This window comes from Zosterops lateralis (assembly GCF_965231275.1).
Source record: "Zosterops lateralis genome assembly, chromosome: 19".
NCBI lineage: Eukaryota > Metazoa > Chordata > Aves > Passeriformes > Zosteropidae > Zosterops > Zosterops lateralis.
In genome coordinates this window covers 11,242,787-11,268,819 of record NC_139779.1, presented here as the reverse complement: position 1 = coordinate 11,268,819, position 26,033 = coordinate 11,242,787, and the positions used below count along the sequence as shown (strand labels likewise).

The 26,033-nt window shown below is 41.7% G+C and overlaps 1 protein-coding gene across 1 annotated transcript; it reads left to right on the top strand.

Annotated features, from left to right (window-relative positions):
* Positions 1 to 150: 150 nt before the first annotated feature.
* Positions 151 to 25,308, top strand: LOC310917346 (protein spinster homolog 3-like). The gene is made up of 11 exons (XM_083875495.1): positions 151 to 394; positions 3,552 to 3,617; positions 4,087 to 4,223; positions 4,750 to 4,901; positions 5,778 to 5,844; positions 6,681 to 6,871; positions 8,856 to 9,008; positions 12,129 to 12,318; positions 14,875 to 14,940; positions 21,436 to 21,534; positions 24,246 to 25,308. Exons 1-11 carry the CDS (start codon positions 187 to 189, stop codon positions 24,411 to 24,413), a joined length of 1,497 nt encoding a protein of 498 aa, XP_083731621.1. The 5' UTR covers positions 151 to 186; the 3' UTR covers positions 24,414 to 25,308.
* The last annotated feature ends 725 nt before the right edge of the window (positions 25,309 to 26,033 follow it).

The following is a 26,033-nucleotide window of genomic DNA, read 5'->3' as shown; positions in this document are numbered from 1 at the left end:
AAAACACAGCACTGGAGCTTTTTTCTTTGTAAGTTCTGTCTGCAGGGAACAGTTCAGTTCAGTTCTTAGTGGCTATGCTCTGGTGCCGGAAATGATCGTAGTGATTGAAGTTCCTCATAGCCCCGGCGCATCAATTTTGTGTGAGGAAATGCTTCATCATCCCTGCTGAGTGTCTGCACTGGAAACATGCAACCCCCCTGTGAAGATGAAGACACAGAGTTGCTGCTCCAGGCACTGCTGGAGGGACAGAATTACGGAGCTGCTGCAGCAGAGGGGACACGATGTCCATCAGTGTCTGTGACAAGGAACTATCCAGCAAAGAGGGATTGCCTGGTAGTTGCCGTGCTGTGCTTTGGGAATTTAATAAATTTCATTGATTGGTTCATTGTGCCAGGTGAGGACCCATTTTCCTCTTCTAAAGAAAAAGAAATTTAAGTTCTTAACAGCTCTACAAATGTTTCTAAACTCTACAAGTGTTTATAAAGCAAGGATATGCTTTATGTCTTTTTACTTTTTTCTCATTTATCTGCTTTAGCCTGTTGATCATATTCTTAATGAAACTTGTAATTTTGAATCTGGAAAGTGCTAGGAATGATTTATTAAACATTAATAGTTAGTAGAATAAAATAATATTTTAAAATCTAAATCTCTTGTAAACAGACTTTAGCATACAGAGCAACTGGTCCATTTTTGTGGCTGGATTCTACAGAGATTTGACTAAGGACCTTCTCTTTACTGCGCACAGCACTTGTAAAGCCTTCTTTGCATCTACTAAATTCTATATAGTATTCCTTTATCTGAAGAATACTGCTGCTATTCCCTCCATTGCAAGTTCAAAAACTGTGCCATCTTTGAGATAACGTTGTTACCCATGTTAATTTGCTTAGAGGAGGATTAACTTCCTTGGCAATCGTGTGATTTCTGCAATGAAGAGTGGAACATGATTGTGGAAAAAGAATCCAGGCCACTTCCTTAAGCCTTCCCCTACCCAGGTTATGACTTATTGTCACATTATTAATTATTAATAATTATTAATAATCATTATTAATAAATAATTATTAATTATTTATTAATAATTATTTATTATTAAGTCATTATTAATAAATAATATCCTTCCTCCAAAATATATAATAACTCTATATTAGCTTTTAACTATATTTTTACCTACCTGAAAACAACCAAGAGTTGCTTATAGTAAACTGGAGGGAAACTCTTATGGGTTTTTCCTCCCATATAAATTGTGGTCTGTGTAAATTCTTCTATTCAGTATCCTAAGCATCTACCCTGCTTCTAGGGATCTGATTTAGAAAATAGGGGAAACACTTGTTGTGACCTTGCTGTATTTTGCTTCTGAGTGGCCTGGGAAACAGAAATGTTTTAAAACCTTGAAAAAACCCAAAGGATGGATCACTGAACTTGGAATTAATACCTAATTACAGTACACAAATTAATTATTTTGCTACTATGACCATTCAGAAATTTAGGACATTCAGTCAGTATGTATAAAAATGGAGAGTATAGTGGGTTTAGGAGTTTGAGCTTGAGTTTTTTGAGTACTTTTTAACACCACAAGAGGGAAGGAAGCAAGTAGAAGTGCAGTTAGAGTGCCTGCTGAATGACACTGCAAGGCTGTTAGTGAAAAACTTCTGTGTATGTGTTCAGTTGTCAAGTAACTTTCCTTGGAGAAGATCAGGGGACTGAAGAGGATCCAAATACCTTCAAGGAAGAACTTGGATGCTAGAAGGGTATCCCCTTGGGAGGGTTAAGATCAAGAAGCCATTTGGCTCATTCCAGGCTTTGAACTATTCAGGGGCTCCAATGTTCCCAACATGCTTTTGTGAGTGAGGTACTTTCAGGGACATGTAGGAAATCAAGAGCAGAGGTGGGGATGGTGCCCAGGCCTTTGAGACATCTCCTTTAACTACACTATGTGACTAAACCACTTGTTACTTAGTTCTATGACTCCTGGGCCATGGGGAAAGTCTGTGAACTGCAGTTTATCCCACAGCAATATACTGTTCACCTGCTAGAATTCAGTGCCCCTGCAGAGTTCTTGCAGCAGTGCATTTGAGTTTGGCTGTCCCTGTGCATGACCATGTTGGTAAATATCAGCTAACAGGAAGGAGAGGAAGGGGAGGTGTGAGTGTCTCCTTAGAAGTAAACTGGCAGCAGTTACAAAGTTGTGGTTTCCGGGTAGTTTTTTTCACAGGCTTTGACAGCGTTTGCATCACAGAAAACAAGCTCTTCCCCTTAATTGTCTGCTGACTTCAGTTTGTTGAAACTAGTGATCCTGGAGACCTTTCTCCTCTTTTCTGTCCACCAAGCTGTTCAAATCAATGCTTTGTAATTTGCCAGGAACTGGCAAGGTTAGTTATGTGGAGGGGTGCTCAGTGTGAATGTTAGTTTGAGATGAAGTTATGGTTCTGTTCAAAATACTGTGATTTGTTCTAAAAACTCCACGACAGCAAACCTGAATTCCTGTGATTTGTTCTGAATATTCCATTGGACCAAACCTGAGTTCCTGTAATACAGTATTTCTGTGCATTCATCACTGGCTGCCAGAAAGGAAGGCTACAATTGATTTTAATGATGCAAAATGTTTGAATTTATTATTTAAACTTCTGAGACCATTAGGAAACCCTTACATGTAAAATATATTCAAGAGTCATTGAGAAACAGCTGTAACCCTCTGGATCTGCCATTAGGCTGGACTTTGATCTACAGTGACTTGAAGTCACATCAGTAAATAGTGAGAGGACTGATGCTGCAGCCATGGGGACTGTGGGAGAACATGGATTTAACTTTAAATTAGCTGGTCCCACATCCCTTTTAAGTGGCTGGAGCAGTGTAAAACAACATGTAAAACACAGTGTGGGAGAAGGGGTGCCTCTTGCTGACCTCACCCACTCCCTTCTGCTGCAGATGTGAGCACAGCAGGCAAATTACACAGAACTTGTTCTCTTATGTGGTGGTGGTTTCATATTCTTAACAATGTTATGACTTTATCTATTTTGACAAAACTGAAGTAGCATAACAAGTAAATGTCTTTTTAAATTGATATCTCTCAGCACTGGAGTACAGGAATGCTTTGTCAAAGCAGGATCTCCTATTTTTAATTAGTTTTCAGCAGTGTAAATTGGAAAAGATAGGTGAGATAGAAGATCTGCAGCTCTGGCATGGTATAGAGAAGAAAATTACCTTTTTGTCTTAACATGCACTGTTTTGTTCCACATTGTGTCCATTAAACTTTGAACTCTGAATTGTTTGTGTACTTAGGTGCTAATGGGGCAAAAGAAGCAGAACAGGTGTGGTTGAAACAGGGGGTAAACTGACTCTCGTAATACCCTTATAGTGGAAGATCATTAATTTTCTCTATAGTGATAAGAATGTTTAATTCTCTGTGCATCTTGTGCTTGTGGTAGAGAGTAATGGCTTACATCTAAACCACAAACTAAATGTGCTGCAGTTCTTGCAAGCCCTAGTTTAGAGTTGGCAGTTACCAGGATTGAACAGGGTACTTTGCTGTTGTTCAGTGTCTGTCTCTGTTGCAGGGATCCTGTTGGATATACAGAAATACTTCGGGCTTAGCGATGGGAAGGCAGGTCTGCTGCAGACAGGTAATAAAATCTCCTCAGTTCAAACAGTTGGCTTTGCCTTGCCCCTCTGTGGTCTGCTCCTAAAACACAGTCCAGTTACTTACCTCTTCTAGTTCCTCCTTGTATGTAGTATTGCTCACTTCCACTTGTGGGCAGGCTGACTATAATGCAAAACTGAAAGTCACACTGGAGTCAGGTCCTTAGAAACCCCACAGTATGTGAATCACAAAAGATGAAGAGTTTCTCAAGAAATAGAGAAGTTGAGTAATTCACATACATTTTATTGTTGTGTAGATACTTTGAGTCTGCATTTATCTTTTTCCAGATATCAGTCTCCCTCCTAGTCCTATTAACTCGGCCTTTAACCCTTTATTATTAACTGCCTTTAACCCTTGCCCTAAAAGTAACCTGAGTTTATCCGGGGAGTGAGCAGTACATATGACAGAAATAATTGGATGAATATTCTCTTTGTTCATTGTTGGATTCTCAGTCTTCACCCTGTGTTACATGCTGGCTGCCCCCATCTTTGGGTACCTGGGAGATCGCTACAACAGGAAAATCATCCTTGGAGCTGGTCTTTTCTTCTGGTCTGGTGTCACCTTGGGGAGCTCATTCATCACTGAGTCGGTATGTTGCTTTTTTGGAGAGTGCTGTGAAAATTACCTGCATACAACTTGCAGGACTTTAGATACAGTCCTTCTGTAATTCCATTTAGAAAAGCATCAGTGACCACTCATTTCCCAAACCTTAAGCCTGGACTAAATATACTCCATGCAGGAATGCCTTATAGGATGCTAGAGTCCAGCCTAGGCAATAGAGAGCCCACACATTATTGTTGTGATTGATGGGATTTTATTTTTGTCCTGAATATTTGTTGTTTATAACCTTATGAGTGTGGCAGCTTGTTGGCTACATGTGCTCTATCCACCCTGTCCTGAAATTCCCTCTGGGTGTCTGAGAAATCACTGCTGTGCAGAAAGAGAAAGCTGAACAGTGAGATGTGAGTGGAGGGAATACAGACATAGGCAAAAGGCAGTTCAATTCTGATTTTCTCTGGTAGATTTCATCCACTAAAATGCCCCTCTTTAACAGTAAGCTTTCTTTCTTGCATGGACTTTTTTTTTTTTGGCTATAATGTGTCTTTTCCCTGCAGCATTACAGGATATTTGTTCTTTCACGAGGACTGGTTGGCATTGGCTCTGCCAGTTACTCCACTATAGCACCTACCATCATTGCAGACCTGTTTGAGGAGGGAAAAAGGACCACAGTGTTATCTATCTTCTACATCTTCATTCCAGTGGGAAGGTTGGTTTTCTTGGAGTGGCCTTTTGAAATTCTGTCTGACCACACCTGCAATTCAATATACCCTGAGCCCTAATCAGATTTATTTTGATGTATTTCTGCATTGGCTCTTGCAAATGGACTTGTCACTTCCTTAGCAAGTTTGAATAGAGCTGATTAGGTGTATTTTTCAACTTACCTTGATAAAATTCGCTTTTCCCCCCCTAACATTTTTTAGGGAAAATTTAGACTCTGAAAACTCTGGCTTTGAATAAAATATTGAATCAATTCTAAAAGAAATATGTGCATGAGAGTATGTAATTTATTCCTGTGTTTTGGAAGACAAAAGCTTTTAGATATTAGTTTAATTGACAGATTTTTCAAGAACCCTCCATTAAATGTCTCCCAAGAAAGACCTGGTACTTCCCTCTCCTCTTTTAGTTAAATTGACATTTTGGCTGAAGAAAAGGTGGATGGAGAAGGGCTTTTCGAAATGTTTAGAGTCATACTCTGTATCAGAGCAGGCAGCCAAGGCTGAGCCCAGAAGGGAGATTAAAACTTGTAGGGCATAATTCCTGTGGCTAGCACAGAAGGGAGTAGGTAATAAAATGTTTTATGGGCTCTTTGATCCAGGTTTGCAGTGTCATTCTACAGAATATGTATTCCCAGGAGAATCTGGGACATTACTGACATCATCTCCAGTCTGCTCTGAGGAGGTTAGACTCTCTTTTTAATACTGGCTGGCAAGCAGACTAGCACAGACCATGAGGGTTATTTGTGTTTATCCCTTTGGAAAACTATGACAGAACAATTCTGTGTGTTCTCCTTAGCTGGCAAGACATGTCATTTCAGCCATCCAAAGTTCATTGGTTACTGATCATTGCTTTCTGTTACTCACAGTGGTTGTGGTTACATGCTGGCAGCTGCCATGGCAAAAAGCACAGGTGACTGGCACTGGGCATTCAGGGTGAGTTACTCACTCTCCTTCACTGTAACATCAAAATCATCACTGGGGTTTGGGTTCTTTATGTTCATTGTGTTAAAAGTGAGCACTGCAAGGACTTTCTACCCTCTGACGGGTCAGGAATGTGGTATTTAGGAGAAGTTTTCCTGCAGGACAAGTGGCAGATTTCTGCCTAGCTCTGATAGGGCAGGTGCTGATGTTCCTCTTACCTGAGGGCACATTTGGAATGGCTGTTACTGCACCAAGACCTCCTCAAACAGAGGAATTTGATGGTAAAATGATAATTATACTGGTAGCACCAGTTTTCTGGAATGCTGTTGGGAACAACTTCCATTATTTGAGGTTTTCAAGAAAATAACCTCTTCTGTTCTGGTCGTGTCATCATGGTGTCTCTCACTGAGACACTCACAGCTTTGGAAGCACTTTGTCAGAGCCTCTTTCCTTGTATACAAAATCAGCTAGCATATGCAGGAGAGTGGAGCAGAATATTTACTGGAGTAACACTGATGTTATTAGGTAACACTGGTGACTGCATCAGTCATTCTTGTGTTGGTGGCTAGAATACTGCAGTACAGTTTTCATTCTTCACATGTTTTTCTTTGAAATCAGAGGGAGGAGCGATCATGTATCTGTATGATGGGGAGGGAGGATCTATTATCCTTCCTTCAAAGTTTCCAAAATCACTCTTTTTCTTTACAAATATGACCTAAACCAGCACACATCTATTTCTGAACATACCTGCAATTTTCTGACAGTGGTTCTAATGCAACTGGAGTTGCCGTGGAGTTCTCACTATAGGAAAACACGTGTCTTTGATCTAACCAACCTTGTGTTTACAGGTAACTCCTTGCATGGGAGGACTGGCACTGCTCCTCCTGATTCTACTGGTCCCTCACAGGATCCAGAGAAGGACAGCAGTACACAGAGCACTGAGCATCTCTGGCACAATACAGGAGGCAGATGAGAAGCCAGATGTACACAGAACTGCCAAGACCACTTGGTGTCAAGATGTGGGATCACTCGTCAAGAAGTAAGTGGTTTGAGCTACAAAGGTTCCCTCTGTTGAGGAGCCACCATTCCATTAAAAGAAATGTGTCCATTGAATCCCTCTTAGTTCCTTTGAGCTCTTGGAAAGAGGATGGAAACACCATTAGTAAAAATCTTTCTTCCACTTTTTTACAGGAATGCTACAAAAGAGATGAAAAAATTTCTTTGCTTCTTCTATTGCCCCATTTTGAGGAGGGGGAAGGGGGCAAAGTTATGATGGCAGTTTGCTCCTATTTAAATCCAAAGCTCGACTTTCTACTAAATTTTCCCTTCCCTACAGAAGCTAGATTGGTAAAACTGTATAATTTTCTGCTGTAAATTTATTTATAGTTCTTAGTGCCTGAGGAGGGTTGGATTAGCATGTCTCAGGCACTCTCTGTGGTATTTGGGAGCCTGCTGCACATGAGATCAGAGTTTGTGGGACCCCAATATGGTTTATAAAATAATTGTCTGTGTGTTTTGATGGGCTGAGCTGTGGCTGGCAGATGACACCTTCCTTTTAACCACACAAAAATTAAAGATGCAGGACCTGACCTGCAGGACAGCTTAGTAAAATCTGGGCTGGAGCAGGTTCCTCCCTCGCTCCTGTGACCTCAAAGTCAGGCAGTGAAAGCCGTGACAGCTGGAGCTGGTTTGGGGAACAGCAAAGGGACAATGCGGGGCAAGACAAGGAAGGAGCTGGAGCTTTGGGAACAGCAAAGGGACAGTGCGGGGCAGGATGAGGAAGGAGATGGACCTTTGGGAACAGCAGGTGCCGCTGTGCAGCTACTCCAGACCCGGCTCCGCGCTGCCGCTGCCCTCGGGCCGCTTTCCCCACCCAGCGCTTCTCGTTTAAAGACTTGCTTTCCTGGGACCTCGTTTGTCTTTGGGGTGTTCTCCCACACGATCCAGAGTTTCCTAACTGCCCACTAAATCTGCATCCTCTTTACGTATAAACACCAGGTACACTAGAGATCGGGTTTGTAGGATCACAATTTGTAGGCACTACATTCTGAGGTGAATGAAAAAATAATTTTCCTGAATCAGAAATGAACCTTTCTGACATTTCAACAACTAGACTATTTCCAAAGTTGTTTTCCTACATAGACGTTCCAGGGTAAAAATGGGTCTTAATTTTCTTTCTTCCTTTAGCAATTGATTGCCATATTCTTTTCCTTGGGCATTTGATTTCCAAAGTATAAAGACAGACTGCAAAAAAAGTGGTTCCACTTTTAATCAAGGCCAAGAGCACTTTATCTTTAGAAAATGAAGAAGTAGGTTCACTTCTTAACAAATCCTCTAGTTTGGTGGTCACCTGATCATTTGCAGCAGTCTTTAGATTTCTAATGTCACTCAAAGGGGTTTTCTCCTGAACTATTGACAACAAAGAGTGCAACAAAAATTTAATTTTCTCCTAGAACAGGGCAGGAAGGAGACAATGTTTGGACAGTTTTCAAAAATGCTTCTCCTTTTGTCTGAAACCTGCTGTGGAGATTGAGTCTATTTTTACTCACTCAAGTAGAGTTAAGGAGTGCTTCAGCCACTGCAACAGTTCGTGACCCAGACGTTATTCTCATTTATACTGGTTATAGAAGCAAAACCTGAGGCATTTACACTTGCACATAGAACCCTTTCCTTTAGCTACTCGGCCATTAAATTCTTGCTCATTCTCTATTGTTATACTTCTGCTATCAAAAAATTCACAGCAATTGTTTTGGCAGAAGTTGGCATGAAACCTGCAAGAGACCAGGGCTTAATATGAAATCAGTAGGTCATACCCTTTGCTCTAATTAGTACTTTATTGTTGAATTGCATGATAAAGCCTGATCAGAGTTCAGATATTCAAGGGAGTGGATTTTGATTACAAGATGTCTGAATGAATTGTCTTGTTATTGCTTGAAATCCTGGGTGTTGCAAGTAGGTTTTCCCCTTTTTCCTCACACACCATTCTTTCAAATATCTCTCAGTTGTTTTCTTTTGACTTTCAGCTGTAGTTTTGTCTGTTCCTCGCTGGGTCTGACTGCCATGGCCTTTGTCACTGGAGCCCTGGGAATGTGGATGCCACTGTTTCTGTACAGAGCTCAGGTTGTGCAGGGCATTGTCCCACCGTGCCTTCAGGAGTCGTGCAATTTATCCAACAGGTGAGCTGTGCCTGTGGGAGCAGACCTGGAAACGCTGCACAGGCTCAATCACGGCTTCTTTCTAAAGGCAGAAGGGAGGATGTGGCTGAGCATTTCTTGGGAAGGCAATGGGGTGTGAATGTTAAATTGCTTCCAGGTATCTGAGACACTCCCTTTTGTTTGTTTGTTTATAATCACTCAGTTAACTGGAAAGATGCTGTTAGCCCTATTTAGGTAAAGTGGGAGAAGCACTAATAGCAGCACTTGTGGGGAAAAAGGAGCAGCTTTTGCAAGGAGTTTTTAGTTGGCAAATGGCTGTGCATCCCAAGCTACTTAAATACCCATTTAAGTATATTTAAATCCTGTGTTTTAGTAACGTGCCTATTATCTTCTTCTTATTCTGGTTTTATAATCCTTGCCATGTTGGTGAGTTCATTGTGGCTCCCAGCTTGAAGAAAGCTTGATGATTTCGATGTAATATCATCACATCAAACCAGGATCTTGTGAACATCTACCAGCAGAGCTCTGCTTACAGATGATGTCCAGACTAATGAAGATGCATGAATTCTATAAAATATTGTATAAGAAGGGGAATTACTAGTGTTCTAGTCTACTACTAGTGTACTACTATTCCTAGTGTACTAGTCTACACTAGTAGAACACTTCTAAGTAGTCATAACACACCTTTTTGTAGATCCCTTTTCCCCACCAAGGAAGAGTTTTTCTTCACAGTGTGTTGTCCAGAATACAAACATGTGTTCAGTGTTCCTCTTGAGTCTTCACAGCTTCCCTCAGTAACAGTGAGCACTGGGACTGACTCCCTGTCAGTGGTCTCCTCCCATTCTCTGGGAGGTATCCCTAGTCTTGTTTCAGTTTCTGCTTTTGTAGTGGATTTTACTCTGTGGCCTTTCCAGGTAAATGATAAGGAAAAGTAGCAATCACACCTCTGCTAATGGGATTTTTCTGGTTTTCTGCAATGGAATAACTAAGTCAACTCAGAAGTGATTTCTGAGTTGTAGCAAAATCAGATGGATTGAAGAGTCATCCCAAAATCCTTCAATGGGAAATTAATTGTCCTTTCATGGATGCCACCAGAGGCACATTACTTGTCAATGAACAGTAGTGGGAAGGGAGTGAAACACAGGAGCCTGGCTCAGGGCAGGCAGATGAGGGAGGCTGAACAGTTTAGAGATATTTGGCTGTATCTGTTCACAGATGCAGTGTAAATACTTCCTTTGTTAACTTGAAGGTGTTAGCCTCTAGTTTGTTTTCTAATCTACTTCTGAATTATTATTCCACAGTAGTGTTTCTAGAGCAGACATGGTCTATAGGGAAGTAAAACAGAGCATCTGATAGTTTAACCTCATGTACTGCTTCTTATAGTATGCTTTAAAAATAACCTTGGCATAAGCTCATGCCAGAAGCTGGTTTTGGACTGTTATTCCAAGGGGATGTAAAGAAACAGAATATAAACTACTATGTCAGATGTGATGGTGCTGGAGGAACTGAACTGCACATTGCCAGACCTGCCCAGGGATACTTTAAAGATGTTTTTCCCTCTGGCTGTTCAACAGTTTCAGACTGTGTTTAAGGATCAGGACTGTGTCAGTTAGACTCCATGGAAACACAGACTCAAATGGCACCACAACTGACTCAAGTCTCAATCCTTTCAAGGCAGATAAATAGGAGGTGTGGAGTCTTTGTTCAGGTCTTTGTGCAAACACTTGGGAACAGATCACAGAGATTAAGTGAGCATTCTCAGGCCCTAAAAGATCTCATAGGAACCTTTCCTCAGTATGAGGTTTCTGTACTTTCCTACTCCCTGTCAACTGAAATGTGCTTGGATTTAGTTTTGGCCGTTCTCTTTTATTCCAGCTGCAGGTTTATTTCAACTACAGTTTACAATACATGAATATTCTAAACACAATTCCAGGAATGCTTCAATCAACTAATGTCACTTTGGAACTTGCCTCTCTTGAACAAATCTTTGAGATTATTCTGCCTAGTGTCAATCTATAATGTCACTATCAAGCTATAGTCAGTGATGGATCAGGATCCTGAAAAACTTGCAGGGAGAGTACAAATTTGCTTAAAGTTTGTTAGCCTGCATAACAATACCTTTTTTTTTTTTTCTTTTTTTGTAGAATTATTGAGTCCTTCCTAATCAGCCAGAAAGAAATTAAGAAGTGGATGTGCTGTAGTTTAAAGGAACAGATCATATCCCAGCTGGTTACTTTGCTTTGCAGTTAGAAAAAGCTCAGGAAAATGTACAGGACTTACCATGTAGCACTCTAAAATATTCAGAAGTGCTTGTGCTCAGAATACATTGGTCCTGTCCCTGCTTGCCTTCAGAGAGTTACAGGGCAGTGGCATCACTGATCTTGTGCAAGAGACTTGCTTTGTCAGTGGGGGGGTCTCATTGGGACAGAGATGAAAGCACACATGGAAGTCCCTTTGGAAGTTGAATCTTCTAAACCATTCAGACATGTTCTTTTTAAAATATGAACTTCCTGAAGAACACATTTGCATTTGCAGACACACACAGCTGGATGATATTGGAAATTCTGTGTTCAGAAAATGCTGCGTGGACCTGGCAGTAGTTACCTACTCAGTATTCTTTGAACTTTTCTGGGAAGTGGTAGGTGTTTCCCATAGTCAGAGAAGTGACTCATCTCAGCTGTGCTAACCAGAGGGTTATAATTTAGATGTGTATCATTCCACGTGCTAGGATCTCTTCCAAGGCAGCAGATTGTGATACAGGGATGCTCCATCTGTGTTTCAGGGATGACTGGGTAGATTGATTCACAGGGTAACCACGATGACTTTGTCTCCTCTAAATCACAGCATGTACAAGGCAGATTGTACTGAGCAGAGCCCTCCTTGAGCCTGGGTGCATAACACCTGCTCTGTAAATGGGAAAATATCTTCTCCACGGGATACAGCCACCAGAGCAAAGCCAAGGCTTCAGCTGAGGCTTGGGATTGCATCCATTTAGAAGGAGTGGGAGGGTTACATCAAGTGGAATAAAATTCAACTTCCCCATTAAAGATTCCTCTGAAACTACAGGTACAAGCTAACACCATTTATTTTTCCACAGTACAGTCTTACTATGCTCAGCTGAATCCTTTGCTTTGTCACCAGCCTAATATTTGGAGGCATCACCATTGGGACAGGAATCTTGGGTATTATTGCTGGGGCAGAAGCTGCAAGACGATTAAGGAAGAGGAACAACAAAGCTGATCCTCTGATCTGTGCCACAAGCATGTTCATTTCTGCCCTGTGCCTCTACATTGCTCTGATGGTGGCCCAGACAAACATCCTTTCCACTTTTGTAAGTGACAATTAGCAAAATGTCTTTTGGCATCCCTTGGAGAATGGGAAGGGGAAGGAGGAGGGGGCAGGGGGTGGCTTTTGCAGAATTCTCTGCAGTCTTCTACACCACTAAGGGGTTTCAGTGACTTGTGACAAGGTATCCAGGTAAGCTCTGCTCTCCCATAGCTGAAATCTGTCCTGTGAGAGCCATGTTGGGCAGTCCTTGGTACAGTATAAAGGGCACACAGAGCACAAAAACTGGGCCTCAAGTCCTGCAGAGTGCCCACACTGAAGGAGAAAACAGTAACTGTGCGTTTAGCTGCATTGAAACATGCCGCTTATGCAAAAATCCAGTTAAAGCAAGTCTCAATCTTATGTTAATTTTTAATGCTTTCTGGCTAATTTAGTATTCTTATTTATTTTTGCTCTCTGAATACTTAAAGGTTGGAGTAGTTGGGACTGTACAATACACACAGTTCTTCCTAAGAATAATTTAGCCCTCACCTTCAAACCCCAGATCACTAGCTGATCCTCCAATTCAAGTTTTTGGCAATGCACACTGAAGTATAAATCACTTAAATTCCACTCTCAGTACAGGGGAAAACAGAAACTTCCTAGGAATGGCAAAAAAAAATCCCTGTAAGAGGGAACTGAATGTAAACCCTATTTCAACTATAATCTGGTAACAGCTAGGAAGAAACTCCTGTGCTTTTTTTCCTGTGACTCCACAGCCAAAATCACCATGATTAACATAAATAAGAGGATCCAAGTAAAGTAAATTACAGTAATCAACAGTTCTCTGCAAAAGGGCACTTTTGCACATTATTTGCTTCTAAAAATAATGCTTGTTCAAAGAGGTTTTCCTTCTGACTCCTCAGGAATGTGTATTCCTATGGAAAAACACCTTTACATGAAGACAAAACACAAGAGGATTTGACTGTCTGAGTTTGTGTATACAAAGCAAATTGTGAAATGAAAGATTATTTTTGGATCCAAGAGTGGGGATCTGAGTGCCCAGAAGAATTTACCATTGTCTTTTTCTGCTTCTCAGAGTCCTACATAGCTCCACTCTTAGTGTGTTCCTCAGGGGATTTTTTGTCATTAAAGGCAGAGAACAACAGTTTAATTTGCCAGTCTGTGTTAGATGAGTGAATCAATATATTTGTTGGAACTACCAAAATACACCTTTTATTAGAATTATAGAGTCACAGAATCACAGAATCAGAGTTTTGGATTGGAAGGGACTTAAAAGCTCATCCAGTTCCACTCCCTTGCCATGGTCAGGGACACCTTCCACTGTCCCAGGTTGCTCCAAGCCCTGTTCTGCCTGGCCTTGGACACTTCCATGGATCCAGGGAACAGCCACAGTTTCTCTACCCTGTGCCAGGGCCTCACCACCCTCAGAGGGAAGAATTTCTTCCTTATATCTAGTCTAAAGCATTGTGAAGGAAAAGATGTCTGGATAATGGTCTATACTAAGTATCTCAGTGCTTCAAGGAATGTTTTCCCCCAAACTGGTTTGGAGAAGGAAACAAATGAACAGAACAGACAAGAAGCACAGGGTGTATGGATATCCTACGCCTATCCTATATCTTTTACCTACAGGATATCTACAGATATCCTTAGGTGTACTAGGTCTGGTTCTCCTTAGGAGAGTGTAAGTCACCCCTCCAAAACCATCTGAGTTTGTCACTGTGCCTCTCCTAGACTGTGTTTTCATCAACCAGGGGCAACATCCTGACCAAGACCTTACCAAACACAAGGCTGGAACCTGTTGTAACAATGTGCCATCAGTCTGATTAGTAGATAAGGATAATGTTCCAGGTGCCATGCAAATCTGTGCCCTGTGTTTCTGAAGAGATTCTGCTTTCTAGCACTGCTCCACCTCAATGGTGTAACTTTAATGCTTTCCTCTGGGCAGGCTGCTCCAGTCTGTGTCCAGGGCTGGCTGAAAGGGTTAATATTTTCTGAGACTGCAGCTGTAAGAACTGGTTGGTGCCCTACCCCTTTTCCTCATGGCTGGGTCTCCATCTGTGATGGATTAGGGATTTCCCACAGGACACCAATGTTTTGAGACTGCCTGTTCCTTGGAGTCCATTCCATTTTGGAACTTCTCTCTCTGAAGGAGCCCTTAAGAGTACTTGTACTGGCACAGAGGTGTTTACTTGGCTTCATTTGCATCCCTGTGCACTTTGTAAAGCTGTGCTGAATGTTTCTCTTCCATGGATCTTGCTTTTCTCTTCTTGGGTTCAGTAGTTCATAGCAGTTAATTTGGGAGAGTGGTATATGTTTCCTATTTTGGCCCTTCTGGTGAGGATTTGTGACTCAAATACCTTTTTTAGTTCCTTTTCCCACCTTTAAGATGAAGTTAGTGTTTGTAGGCATAGACAGAGGTGTTTAATTTAGAAGTAATGGGTATGTAGGACAACTCTTACATAGATCAGCACAGTCAGTGAGCCTGCCTCATCTTCACATTATAGAAGGGTAATGCAGTGTATAGTATAGTATAGTATAGTATAGTATAGTATAGTATAGTATAGTATGGTATAGTCACTGCTTTTTTTCTGTTTTGCAGATTTTTATTGCATTTGGAGAATTGTTCTTGTCTGTAAACTGGGCTGTTGTGACAGACATATTGCTGGTAAGTGCTCAGGAAACTCTTTCCTTATTTCAAGCTTTTTGTCCATGTAATATTGTTCCTAACCCTGCACATTGGCTTTCTGGGGACTGATGAACAAAGTCCTACAGAGAATCCTCTTATTGGTATCCTGCTTGGAATCACTGCCACAACGTGCTGCTGGGCAGGGATGCCAGAGGCAATAAGGGAGTGGTGGTGCAGAAGTCCAAGTTATTATAATCCCAGAAAGATGTGCTGATTTGGATGGAACTCATGCACATGGTACTCTCTAGTGCTGCCTGTACCCATAGTATTTTGAGCTTCTGTACAGCTCTGTATTGTCAGATATCTGCTAGAAAATGGCTTGCACCAGAAACAAGGTCATTTTGTGTCTATAATCAGCTTTTCTATTTGTTTTCAAGAGGTTTGAAAGGATGATCCAAATGAGGCAAAGTTGATAGTCCATGAAGTATTAGCAAGTTTCCTTAGTTCAGAATACAGTGCAGATGAATTCCAGCTCTTGTAAATCCAATTCATAAGTGGTGCTACACTGCCAGAGCATCAGGCCAGCAGTGATGCTTAAAGGGCTCTTGGGGATTCCAGGACTGACACCACAAACCAAGGAATAGCAATGCATGATTTCATTTGGATTCTGTAATCAGTAATTTTTTTAGAAAGGAGTGATGTGAAAAGCACACGTCTTGTAGCACAGTTTGTCTAGACTGTCATGAGCAGCTTCATTTTATTATTTCAAAAGTTTTTAGAGTTAGTAATTTTACTTGAGTTTTTACTCTAAACAAAAATTTGGCAACATTTCATTTAGATTGTAGCTCCACAGTCACTAATAGATGTCTGTGTAAACCCTGGGGCAGATACTACAATTGCTGAACTACACAGATCATTATAGTCTTATCAAGTAGTTTATATGATTTTTTTTTTAATAATCCACAGTATGAACGAGTTGAATATGGTTTATCAGTGCAATAAGCAAAGAAATGCTCATATCTGATAGTCAGACTGCAGAAAGCTGATTTAAATACCAAAGTTATTTATATGATTGACAATTCTTTTGTTGCTACCCATGGGCATAAGACAAAATATTTAAATTGACACTACCCTTTTCTATGAGGAGTAGAACCAGATCAGCCAAGGGACCCAAACTCTCTGCTTTGGGATCCCTGCGCTGAAAACCTGTGGATGTGATGGTAACCAAAATATTTCAAGCAGGAAGCTTCCTATGGGACAGGGACTGTTCAGACAAGTGTGGTACAGGCACAATGCTGCAGCAGGTGGCACTGGAAGTGGGGAAATTGTGTGTTACTCTTGCCCTTAGAGGGGCAACACGTTGTGACGTGGGAGCGGACCTTCACAGAGGACGGCAGGCAGCAGCAGGGTCAAACATGGAAGGCTCTTTTATTATTTGACTTCAATAGTTTATATACATTTTGTACAGAGGGGCAAAATTGGCCCAAAGAGATTACAACCTCTTGACTCCATTGGTCAATATGATCATCAGTCAAGTTTTCTCTCAGAGAACAAGAATGCAAAACATACTGATAAATTCTAAGAATACAATATTGTTTACATGAAGCACCATGAGAAGCTGCTGCAAAGACTCAAACACTTGAAAGCAAGAAATGCAGGGACGACAATTGTGTAAAGCCATCAGAACAAGTGAGAGAAGGCACAAAGTTAAGGGACAGCAGAACAGAGATCTTTGTCTCTTCCCAAGCAAGACTCAGGTGAGTGTTTCCCATTTTCTGTAATAGTGTTTCATTCTAAGGGAGCTGAAATCTATTTGCAGTTTGCTGCTGCAAACTCCACAGCCATGATAAATCTTACAGTGAGTGCATTCAGGTGCATGCAGCGATGAACAACAGCAGTCCACAAGAAGGACAGGAAGAAACCTTGCAGCCTGTGGCTCCAGTGGAACACACGTCACTGTCCCCTGCTGTCACAGGACCTGGAATTTTACCCCTGAGCTCCTGGCACTGTGGTCTGAGCTGCTTAGTTATACAACTTGCTTGGTATCTCTACCAGCTAATTAAACCCAAGTAATGGACAAGCTGAGCAGAGATAAAAGTATCCCTCTTACAGTGTCTGTGTAAAAGGATGAGAAAGCATATTGCCAAATGCTGAGCACTCTCTAGTGCTCAGCTGTGAAGCACTACAGAACTCTCCTTCCACTGCCTGACCTTGCCTTGACATAAGGCTGTTTATCTTTGTATTTCATAGCTGAAGAACATTTTTTTACATTCTGATTGAGATGAAGGAAAGGAACTACTTACATTTCATGGGTCTTCAGCAAAGTCCTGCTGACACTGACTGTGCATTATGTTCTCTTTCACGGTGCTGCTCTCTACATGTCAGTTTTCTGCACTCTGAAATTTTAATAAAATAGTAAATAATGCAGTCAGCATTAGTCAATTGGCTGCTTGCTTAACATCTCAGGCAGCAGTCAAGAGGGTTTTGATTCTTATTTGACTCTCACAGAATGGTCAGAAACAATTATCCTATAAGAAAAGGGTTGAAGCCTTGCAGCAGTGAACAATGCTGAAAAACTATTGCTTGTCCAGACTGACATTTTTACTTATCTTCTATTTCAGATTATTTTGAAAAGATTGGGGTTTTTTTGCAACAGAAACAAGTATAAATACCATTGCCACTCTTTTTACATGAGCTGAGCCACCAACTTTTTTAAGTTCCTCAATTTACTTTTCTTTGAACTCCTACATCTGCATTTTAATTCTGTCCTCTGTCACTGTTAAAGAGGAAGGTGACATCACTGAGTTAGATAATGGTGATACATGGTGAGGAGAGTGAGGCAGATGGTTACTGTCAGCTCTTTCTTTCAATTCCTTCCTGAATCCAAACTGCAAAGCCTGCAAGGAACAGGGCTTTTGTTCAGTTCCATCACTCCAGTCTCAGCTTTCTCAGGGAACACTGCTTCACATTGCAGCCCACAGGAAATCCGTGGAGGGCATCATTGCCACATCCTGGATCCATGTTAATCTAGAAGAGAAGGAAGTTCTTGTCTCCCAGGTGGCCAACATCCCTAACTTCCATTTCTTTCAGAATACTGTGGGATTAATTACCAGCAATATTGTATCAATTGAGGAGGTGAATATTGCAACAAGTGAGGAGGTGAAAAGTTTGGTGTAGCAGAGCTCCCTGGTGCTGTGTTCCCCTGGGAACAGACATCAAGTTTATTACCACAAATGTGCTTTGGGTTGGATCTCTTGAATTCTTAATGCTACTGATTGATTTATTACAAAAATGATGGAATTGAGCTGAATTTCTAGATGTCTGCTCATTCAGTGGTAATCTTACTTGGGAGTTGTGTTTCATCCTGTTGAAATCCCATGAGTTCAGTGTATTACTGCTGTTATATTGACTGAAGGATGCCATAGATAACAGCAGTAATTTCTCTTTCAGCCTTGCTTCCTATGTGAACTGGTAGGATTTCTGATAATGTAGCTGGATTTGCTAAAGCATGTTCTTATTTTGCCGTGAAAATGACTTTTCTTTCTTCCCACGTGGCACTACTGGCCACACAATGTAGCTAGGAATTCATTTCTCCTGCAACCTGTGGAGCTGGAGATAAAGGAAGATGCTGACTGAATGATAAGGACTTCCTCCCTTTGTGGCTGGTGCATCAAGAGGCATTGCATGCAGCCACTTTTGTGGCTCCTATTCAGTGTAAACACAAATGTATCTGCTGTACAATTGCAGTCCTAATGTGCAAGTGGAGAAGTGCTGTAGCTGCCTTGCTGATTTACTGGGAGGCTGCACTTGGAGTTATTCCTTATGAAACACATTTGCCATCTGTGAGGTTATGGAACTTTGTCTTTTAGGTTTTTGGCAGCTAATAGTGTAGGAGATGCTGGAACTGGAGGGGTTTGGGAAGGCTACCAATGTATCCCTGTCTCTGGAAGTGCCCTGGGAGGTACAGAAGTGCTCACCAGCCTGTGTGTTCCATCTGCTTTTTCAGCTGACAGCTCTGTGGCAGAGTCTGCAGAGGGTTCTCTGAAACCTCCAGAGGCAACACGAGGGATCTGCAAACCTGTTTGGGGCGCCTGCTTCTCTGCCCAGGCACCTGGGCTGGTTCTCCTTGGAGGAGGAGTGTGCAGGATGTCACTTCACTCCTGCCATGGTGTGGAGTCCTGGGCAGTCAGTGTGGCCAGGCAGAACCCCATGGATACTTCACAGTCTCTGTAGGAGGGTGTCTTTTGTTTCTTCTTTTCCTGGTGAATCCCACAGTGCCCAGAGCTCTTGAGAATAGTCTCTGTCATGCAGAAGAACCTGAGTAATAGCACAGGCAGAGTTTGTGTGAGCCCTGAAAGTATAGGGAGCATCCCATTCTTCTCTTGTATTTTTCTTATTCGAGTTTTGTTCCATCTCTTGTAGTCGCAGATATGGGATATTAAATAAATGTAGTAAGGAAGTGGTGCAAGGCACTGGGAGAGCCAAAGCACATTTAGCTTTTCTCATGCTTGCAATGCTGATGATATAGTAAGCGCATAACAATATTTGATTTGCATTTCTCAAACACAGCCTGTCATTATCCATGAAAGAAATTTGAGTCTAGGGCAGATGACATCAAAACCTCAGAGAGCCAAGAGCTGACAGTCTCCAGTCTAGTACAGTCTGTCATGGCCAGGTCTGCTTCCCAAGCTCAGAGTTTTCCATTGTAGGTTTTTTGTCTCTGTACAAGGGAGCCTGTTCACAAAGTGTGTGTGCTCATCATCCAGGCAGCTTCTGAGAGAAAAAGAATGTGGGTAGACTGCACACCCTCAGTCTAGGCCATAGTGTGCTTTGGCCTCAGTGAGAAAGAACTGTTGGATTGTTCCTTCATCCCACAGGTGTCAACGATTTCAGAACAGCCAATCCCACATAACTCTGCTCTTACACTGTCTGCAGACTGGATGCAGTGTCGTGGCAACCTGACATCAGACTAGTTTTCTGTAACTCTGGAGAGATCTCCAAAGCATCCCTGGTTTAATATTTACTATTGTTGAAGCATTCTACCTAAATATTCCTAATGAAAAAGAAATGTTCTCTCTATGCTTAGAAATATCTACTTTGGAGGGACTAGGAATGGAGTAGGTTACTCATTAGCTGCACGTGTGCAAAGGAAGAAAGGAGGTTGTGTGTTCTAATCCAGCTGCTCAGAGCTCTGGTACTGGGTGCAGAAATGCTGGTTTAAGAGTGATTTGTGTATCCAAGGTTGAGGCCAAGTGCCTAAGAGGGTACTGCCAGTGTTCTCTGGTTCTTTACTGAAACAAGTAAGCAGGACCTGTGCAATATGTGGTAAGCAGGACCAAAACTCTAAATTAAATGTGAGGGGGGGATCTTTTTTAGTTTTAAGCCCAACTTATCATGTATGTTAATGTTTCTTTGAAGGCAGTGATAAACCCACAGTATAGAGCCCAAAGTACAGACCTTGAGTCTGTCCCTTGGTAAAACACCAATCACTCCATTAATTAGTGTGTGAGACATACTTAGTGACATTTAGGTGAGTTTCAAGAAAACCCCCTCAAACTGTGGAATAGAGGACTGAGAAAATCCTAAGCATTTTGTTTCTGATATGAGCAAGTGGTTGGAAAACAAAGGTATGAAGGCTTGAAATTGCTTCTGAAGTATTCTGACTGTGAAAGCTTTTTGGAAATGTATTATTGAAAGGCTTCTTCAGGCACAGTTCAGATCTTCAACAGCACAGGCACAGAGCTCTTATTACCTCAAAATTACTATATTCCATTTGACAAAATAGTTCTAATCTGTGTGATGCTTTGCCATGTTCTGGATGTGCACCACATCTTCTTCTCCAGCTTGTTATTTAAACTGTGTGCACTGAAAAACAAAATCAGTGTGAGGTGTTATTGCTACAGTACCTTGTGTCTCAGGGGCTTCCCAGTCACAGGCAATACCATCAAAACATCCCCAGCCACTTTCTGCTCTGGCAGCTTCGGTCCTCACCCTCAGTCTTCAAGGGGTCTTCAAGGCCTCAGCTGAAAGGCTTTAAAAGCTCCTCCAGGTTCCAGGGACTCCACTTTCCCCCAGCAGTCTAGACCAGCCCTGCTGACACAGGTCATAAGATATTTTTCTGAGAGACTGTCAGTGCTGAATCCTGATTAGCAAATCATTGTGACTGCAAGGGATACTGGCTGGAGGCTTCTATTGGTTGCATGACCAAATGGGTCTGTACAGGCTGCTCTGAGCTGTGTATGGAAGCATGGGAGTCACAGTTTAGCTACTTTATTGTTATTTTCTCCTGTGTTTTCCTTTCTTGAATGGTTTTTTTCCTCAGCAAAAATGCAGTGCACCCTTTTGCTCAGAATAACTTTTCTGACTCCAAAGTTGTAAAGAGTGTTTGAATATGAGATACACAGAATTGCTCTGTTGATGTCTGTGGTATATTCTAGAAGCAGCTGGACCCTCATGAAGTTCTGTGTGTTGCTGTTCCCTGATGAAGTTCTGTGTGTTGATGTTACCCCTACTGTGGGCTGTGCTTTGTTTCAGTACGTGGTAACGCCAAGGCGACAGTCCACAGCCATTGCCCTGCAGATCCTGGTGAGCCATCTGCTGGGAGATGCAGGCAGCCCATACCTCATCGGGGTTGTAAGTGAATTCTCTCCTTATTGACCTTTCCTTGGCATAAAACTTCCAGAAACTGAAAGACACACACTCACAGAATTATAGGCACTACCTGGTCCAAACCCAGATATCACTCAAATTGAAATTACTCTGAGTCTGGGACAGTGAAACATTTTTCTAAATGTTTTTACTTGCATGAAGCACTTGGTCCTGTGACACTGCTTGTAGGTGTGACTAGTTCTATGCAGTGTGTAGAAATTTACTTTTATTTTAAATTTGCAGACTCATATTTTTAGAAGCATACATTTTTGCAAAGACAGTGTAATGGGATTGAAGCACTTGCTGCTAAAATTGTGAGGAGTTTAATGGAAATTAATTCAATGTGTTAAAACCCATGACTTAGTTCAAATTTTGAAGCTTGAAATATTGCAGTTTCAATGGTCTCTCAGAACAAAAGTGGGGCAATGGTTGTCTTTAAATACTACTTGACCTTTAAAGCTCTGGTCTCAAATCACCTTAATCCTGAATTCCCATTTTCCTTGAGACCTGATTTCTTCCTACATTTACTTGATCTTAGGTGCTTCTGTGCAGATCAGCCTCATACTGCTTTCTCTGTGCCGTTCATGAATTTTAGTTCCAGTGGACTATATTTGTCTTCCTTCCTTCCTTCCTTCCTTCCTTCCTTCCTTCCTTCCTTCCTTCCTTCCTTCCTTCCTTCCTTCCTTCCTTCCTTCCTTCCTTCCTTCCTTCCTTCCTTCCTTCCTTCCTTCCCCCATTTTGAGGTTTTTTGCATTACATGACATGGGAGATTGAGTCTTTGTTGTTGATTTAAAGTTTAGTTTGTATGAAAATTTATTTCAAGAAGTTCACCCCATGTTAACAGTGTCAGGGCTAGACAGGGCCAGCAATGCCCAAGTGAACTATGCTTGCTCAGATGCTGCTGGCCCAGCCACACAAGAGGTTCCCCTTGTCCCCAGCTGTGTGAAACCCAGAGTCTCAACTCTATGAACTGCCTGGCAGAGAAGAGAGCCTCTCTCCCTGAGGCATTACCCCTGCTGGCTTCCTTTTTTTGGCAAATGAAGAAACCACTTTGCTCGTTGGTGTTAGGAAATTCCTGCTCTCACACTTACCTGACTGTGTATGCGTGTGTGGGAACACAACAACCAACATCCCTGTGGAAAGTGGCTGAAACGGGATGCAAAAATAGGAGGTACCCCAAAAGCTGAAATATGCCTTGTTCATTCTCCCTTTGACCAATCTATTGCTTTAACCTTTCTACCTGAAAGATTAAACTGTTTGTGCCTCTTGCCTGCTGTCCTTTGCCCTCTTGGGGGCACAGACAGAACTGAGGCTTTGTGCTGCATCCTGCCTGTCCCTGTGTGTAGGACCTGCACAAGTCACCTTGAAGAGGTGCTTGAAGAGCAGCACATCAAAAAGAGTAAAGACAAAAAAAAGCTTATCCAGATGAGGTTAATCTCAGGTAACCTTGTAACTTCACCAAGAACAGAGACAATAATAAACCCAGGAATAAAACCACAGTGTCTCCAAGTGGGTTCCTGTGTATTGAGCACCCTCATTGTTGTCTGGAATGTTCATAGAACATTCCAGACACCATATATATACACACCAGACTCGTACACCAACACTTCCCATGACTGCTGTTGGTTAAACACCAAATCTCCTACTTTCATGTACTGATAGTGTTTCCTAACCTGCTTCAGCCAAGCTTAAAATCTGCCTGAAGAATCAGGGAATTTTCTTTTTCAGAGCCTGTTTTTCTTCCCTCTGCACTCCAGAGATTTTTTTACTAAGTATTTTAAAATTAAATGTATTAGGTCTGCATCATGGCCATTATGCTTGCTGTAGTCCCTAGGTACCCATTTAGAGTTGAGCTTCCTCTTATCTTCCTAAACTGTCATAAATAATCATAGAAACCCAGCAAAGATTGAAGAGTCTCATATTTATGCATTTCAAGTCACACAGTGTATTCTAACCATCAAGAACATATATGGGAATAAAAATGACTGCTTTCATCATTTATCTTTTTGTTTATGCTAAGAAAATATTTCAAGTTCCTGGGTTAAGCATTGAATCTTACTGAGTTTCTGGAAATCAGATTTTCCTTCTGCCTACAAAAATAAAATTCATGTGTATCATTTATAGCCTTTACAACTTCATTCTCTCTCCGGAGCAAAAAACACCTGCCTGGTATTTTCTTCCTCCCACTTACTCACAGTGTCACTCTATAACTCCTCAAATGCCTTTTGGCTCAAAAGCAGGCCCCACTCTTGTCTTAGGTTAACTTCCGTCTTTTCCCTGTCTTATGAGTATTGTTGCTTGTGCCTGTATTGCTGCTTGGCCCCGTTTCTATCCACTGGATGCCAATAAGGGAGGCAGAATGTCACTGAGTAGGATCAAGAAATGTTAAAGGTCACTGCCAAATGCCCATTCTGTGCTGGCAATCTGGAGATGGGCTAGGAAATAGAAAAATATGTTTCCTTGTGACTGGAGGCACTGAAGTTGTAAAACTATATGAAATTCCTTGACCATTTGGAATCTGGAGAGCAGTGGAGTACAGGTGTGCAGGGTTTGACAAACTTTGGGACCAGACTTTCATCCCTGCCTGCCTCTTTTATTCTTTTCAAGGCCCACACTGCAAACAGTGTGTTGAAAGCAGGAGAGGATAGCAGTGTTATTGTTCCAGATTAATGGCAGATTAATTGTTCCCTCCCCAGATCTCCAACGCCATCCAGGCCAGGAACATCCCATCGCTGCAGTGGAGTTTCAGGAGCATGCAGTACAGCTTTGTCACCTGTGCTTTTGTTGGGGTCTTTGGAGGAGGCTTTTTCCTCCTGACATCTTTCTACATCGAGGAAGATCGGAAAGAAGCACAGAGTCTCTGAAACCCAGGTGTGGTGACTTTTGTAACATTAAACCAATGCTGATGTCTACCTTATGCTAATGCCATGTCAGTCTCTATAAAATAGATAAGGGCAAAATCCCAGTGAAGTCTCGGATTAAACAAACCTTCCACATGGAGCAAAACAGACCACAGAGCTCACAAGCAAAATTGCTGTTCGCGCAAAATGCTGCAGTACATGGAAATAACATCTCTTACTGTAATGTAAGTGGCACATTTCATGGAAAATGAGATTCTTTTTTTACTCTGATCTTTCTCAGCCCTGTCTCTCTGTAGCACTTTTGCCTTTTCCTTGAAAGAAATCATGTTCAAAGTGTAAAAGACTTAGAAAAAAACTTTTGAATTGGACAGAGCCCTGTCCTCAAGCACCTGGATTCTCACAGCCTCCTCCTGCTCTGATGGGGTTTTCCAGGTACCAGCAATGAACTGCCCCCCAAAGGAAGATGAACTCTGGGGTGAGATTCACATAGAAGAAAAGAATGTTCTCCCTTTTTTCTTTCCTTTTTGCTTAATGAGATACAGCTGGGGACAAGGCCAAATCAGAATTCCTCCATATGGCAGAAAATCCTGCATACTGACTTCTTTTGGATGCTTTTGACTGCGAGTCAAAAATTGCTCATGCATTGGCATATGGCAGCTCTCCTCCCCCATTTATAACCAGGCCTTGTCCTCTGTGGGGCTGGGGAGCTCCAGAGGGGGTTTCACAGAGCTGCCACCAGCATCACTGCTGACCTCAGCAAGGCAGGAGCTTCTGAGGCACAACATCTCCTGGAGTTTTAGGGAGGGCTAAGAGTTCTCACCAGGATGAGATTTGCCTATAGAATTTGGAAAATGTAGATAGTAAAAAGAGTGTTTAAAGTTGTCTATAATCACCAAGAGAAGCAAAAACTATCAAAGGCATGTCAGATTCAAGATTGGAGGGCTGTGATAATTTTATAGGTAACATCTTAATGGCATGTCTCTTGCTAATACTTTGAGGCTCTTCACTGTATCCTCAGGCCTTGGGTAAGTATCTCCTCTCATGATGAGCAGTAGTACCTGTAAAACCACTTCAATATAAATGTCCATTCAAAGTCTTATCTCTGAAGTGAAGGGGATTTGGGATGTGCTATCTGTTGTCACAATACCAAACAGGACATGACCAGTGTGGCCAACTTCTATTGTTTCTCCTGGCTTAGTTCCCAGTAGCACCTTAAAGCCAAAGCCTGATGAAGATATTGGCAAGTGAATTGTAAAGTGTTGTGAATCTTGTATGATTCTCCCAGTAAATCATAAGGATCATAAAGCACAATATTCCTGGAATGACTGTGAATGTCTAATGTCACTGTAAATAACATAATTCAGCTACTGCAGGTTTTTGTTCTTCCCTCTGTCTACCTAATGTTTAAAAAATCTGTTCTGAAATCTGACTTAAACCTAGGTAGTGAAATGTGACCATCGTGGGAAATAAAAGAGAAACTTTGTGATACTCAGTAAGAGTGATACTCATCTTTAAAATAAAAGTTTGTATTCTGGAAGGTTGAGCTACTTTTTCTGGTTGTAAAAACTAGCCATGGCCATTATCCCAGTGACCTTTTGGAAACTCCTGTGCTGCCAGAGCCCA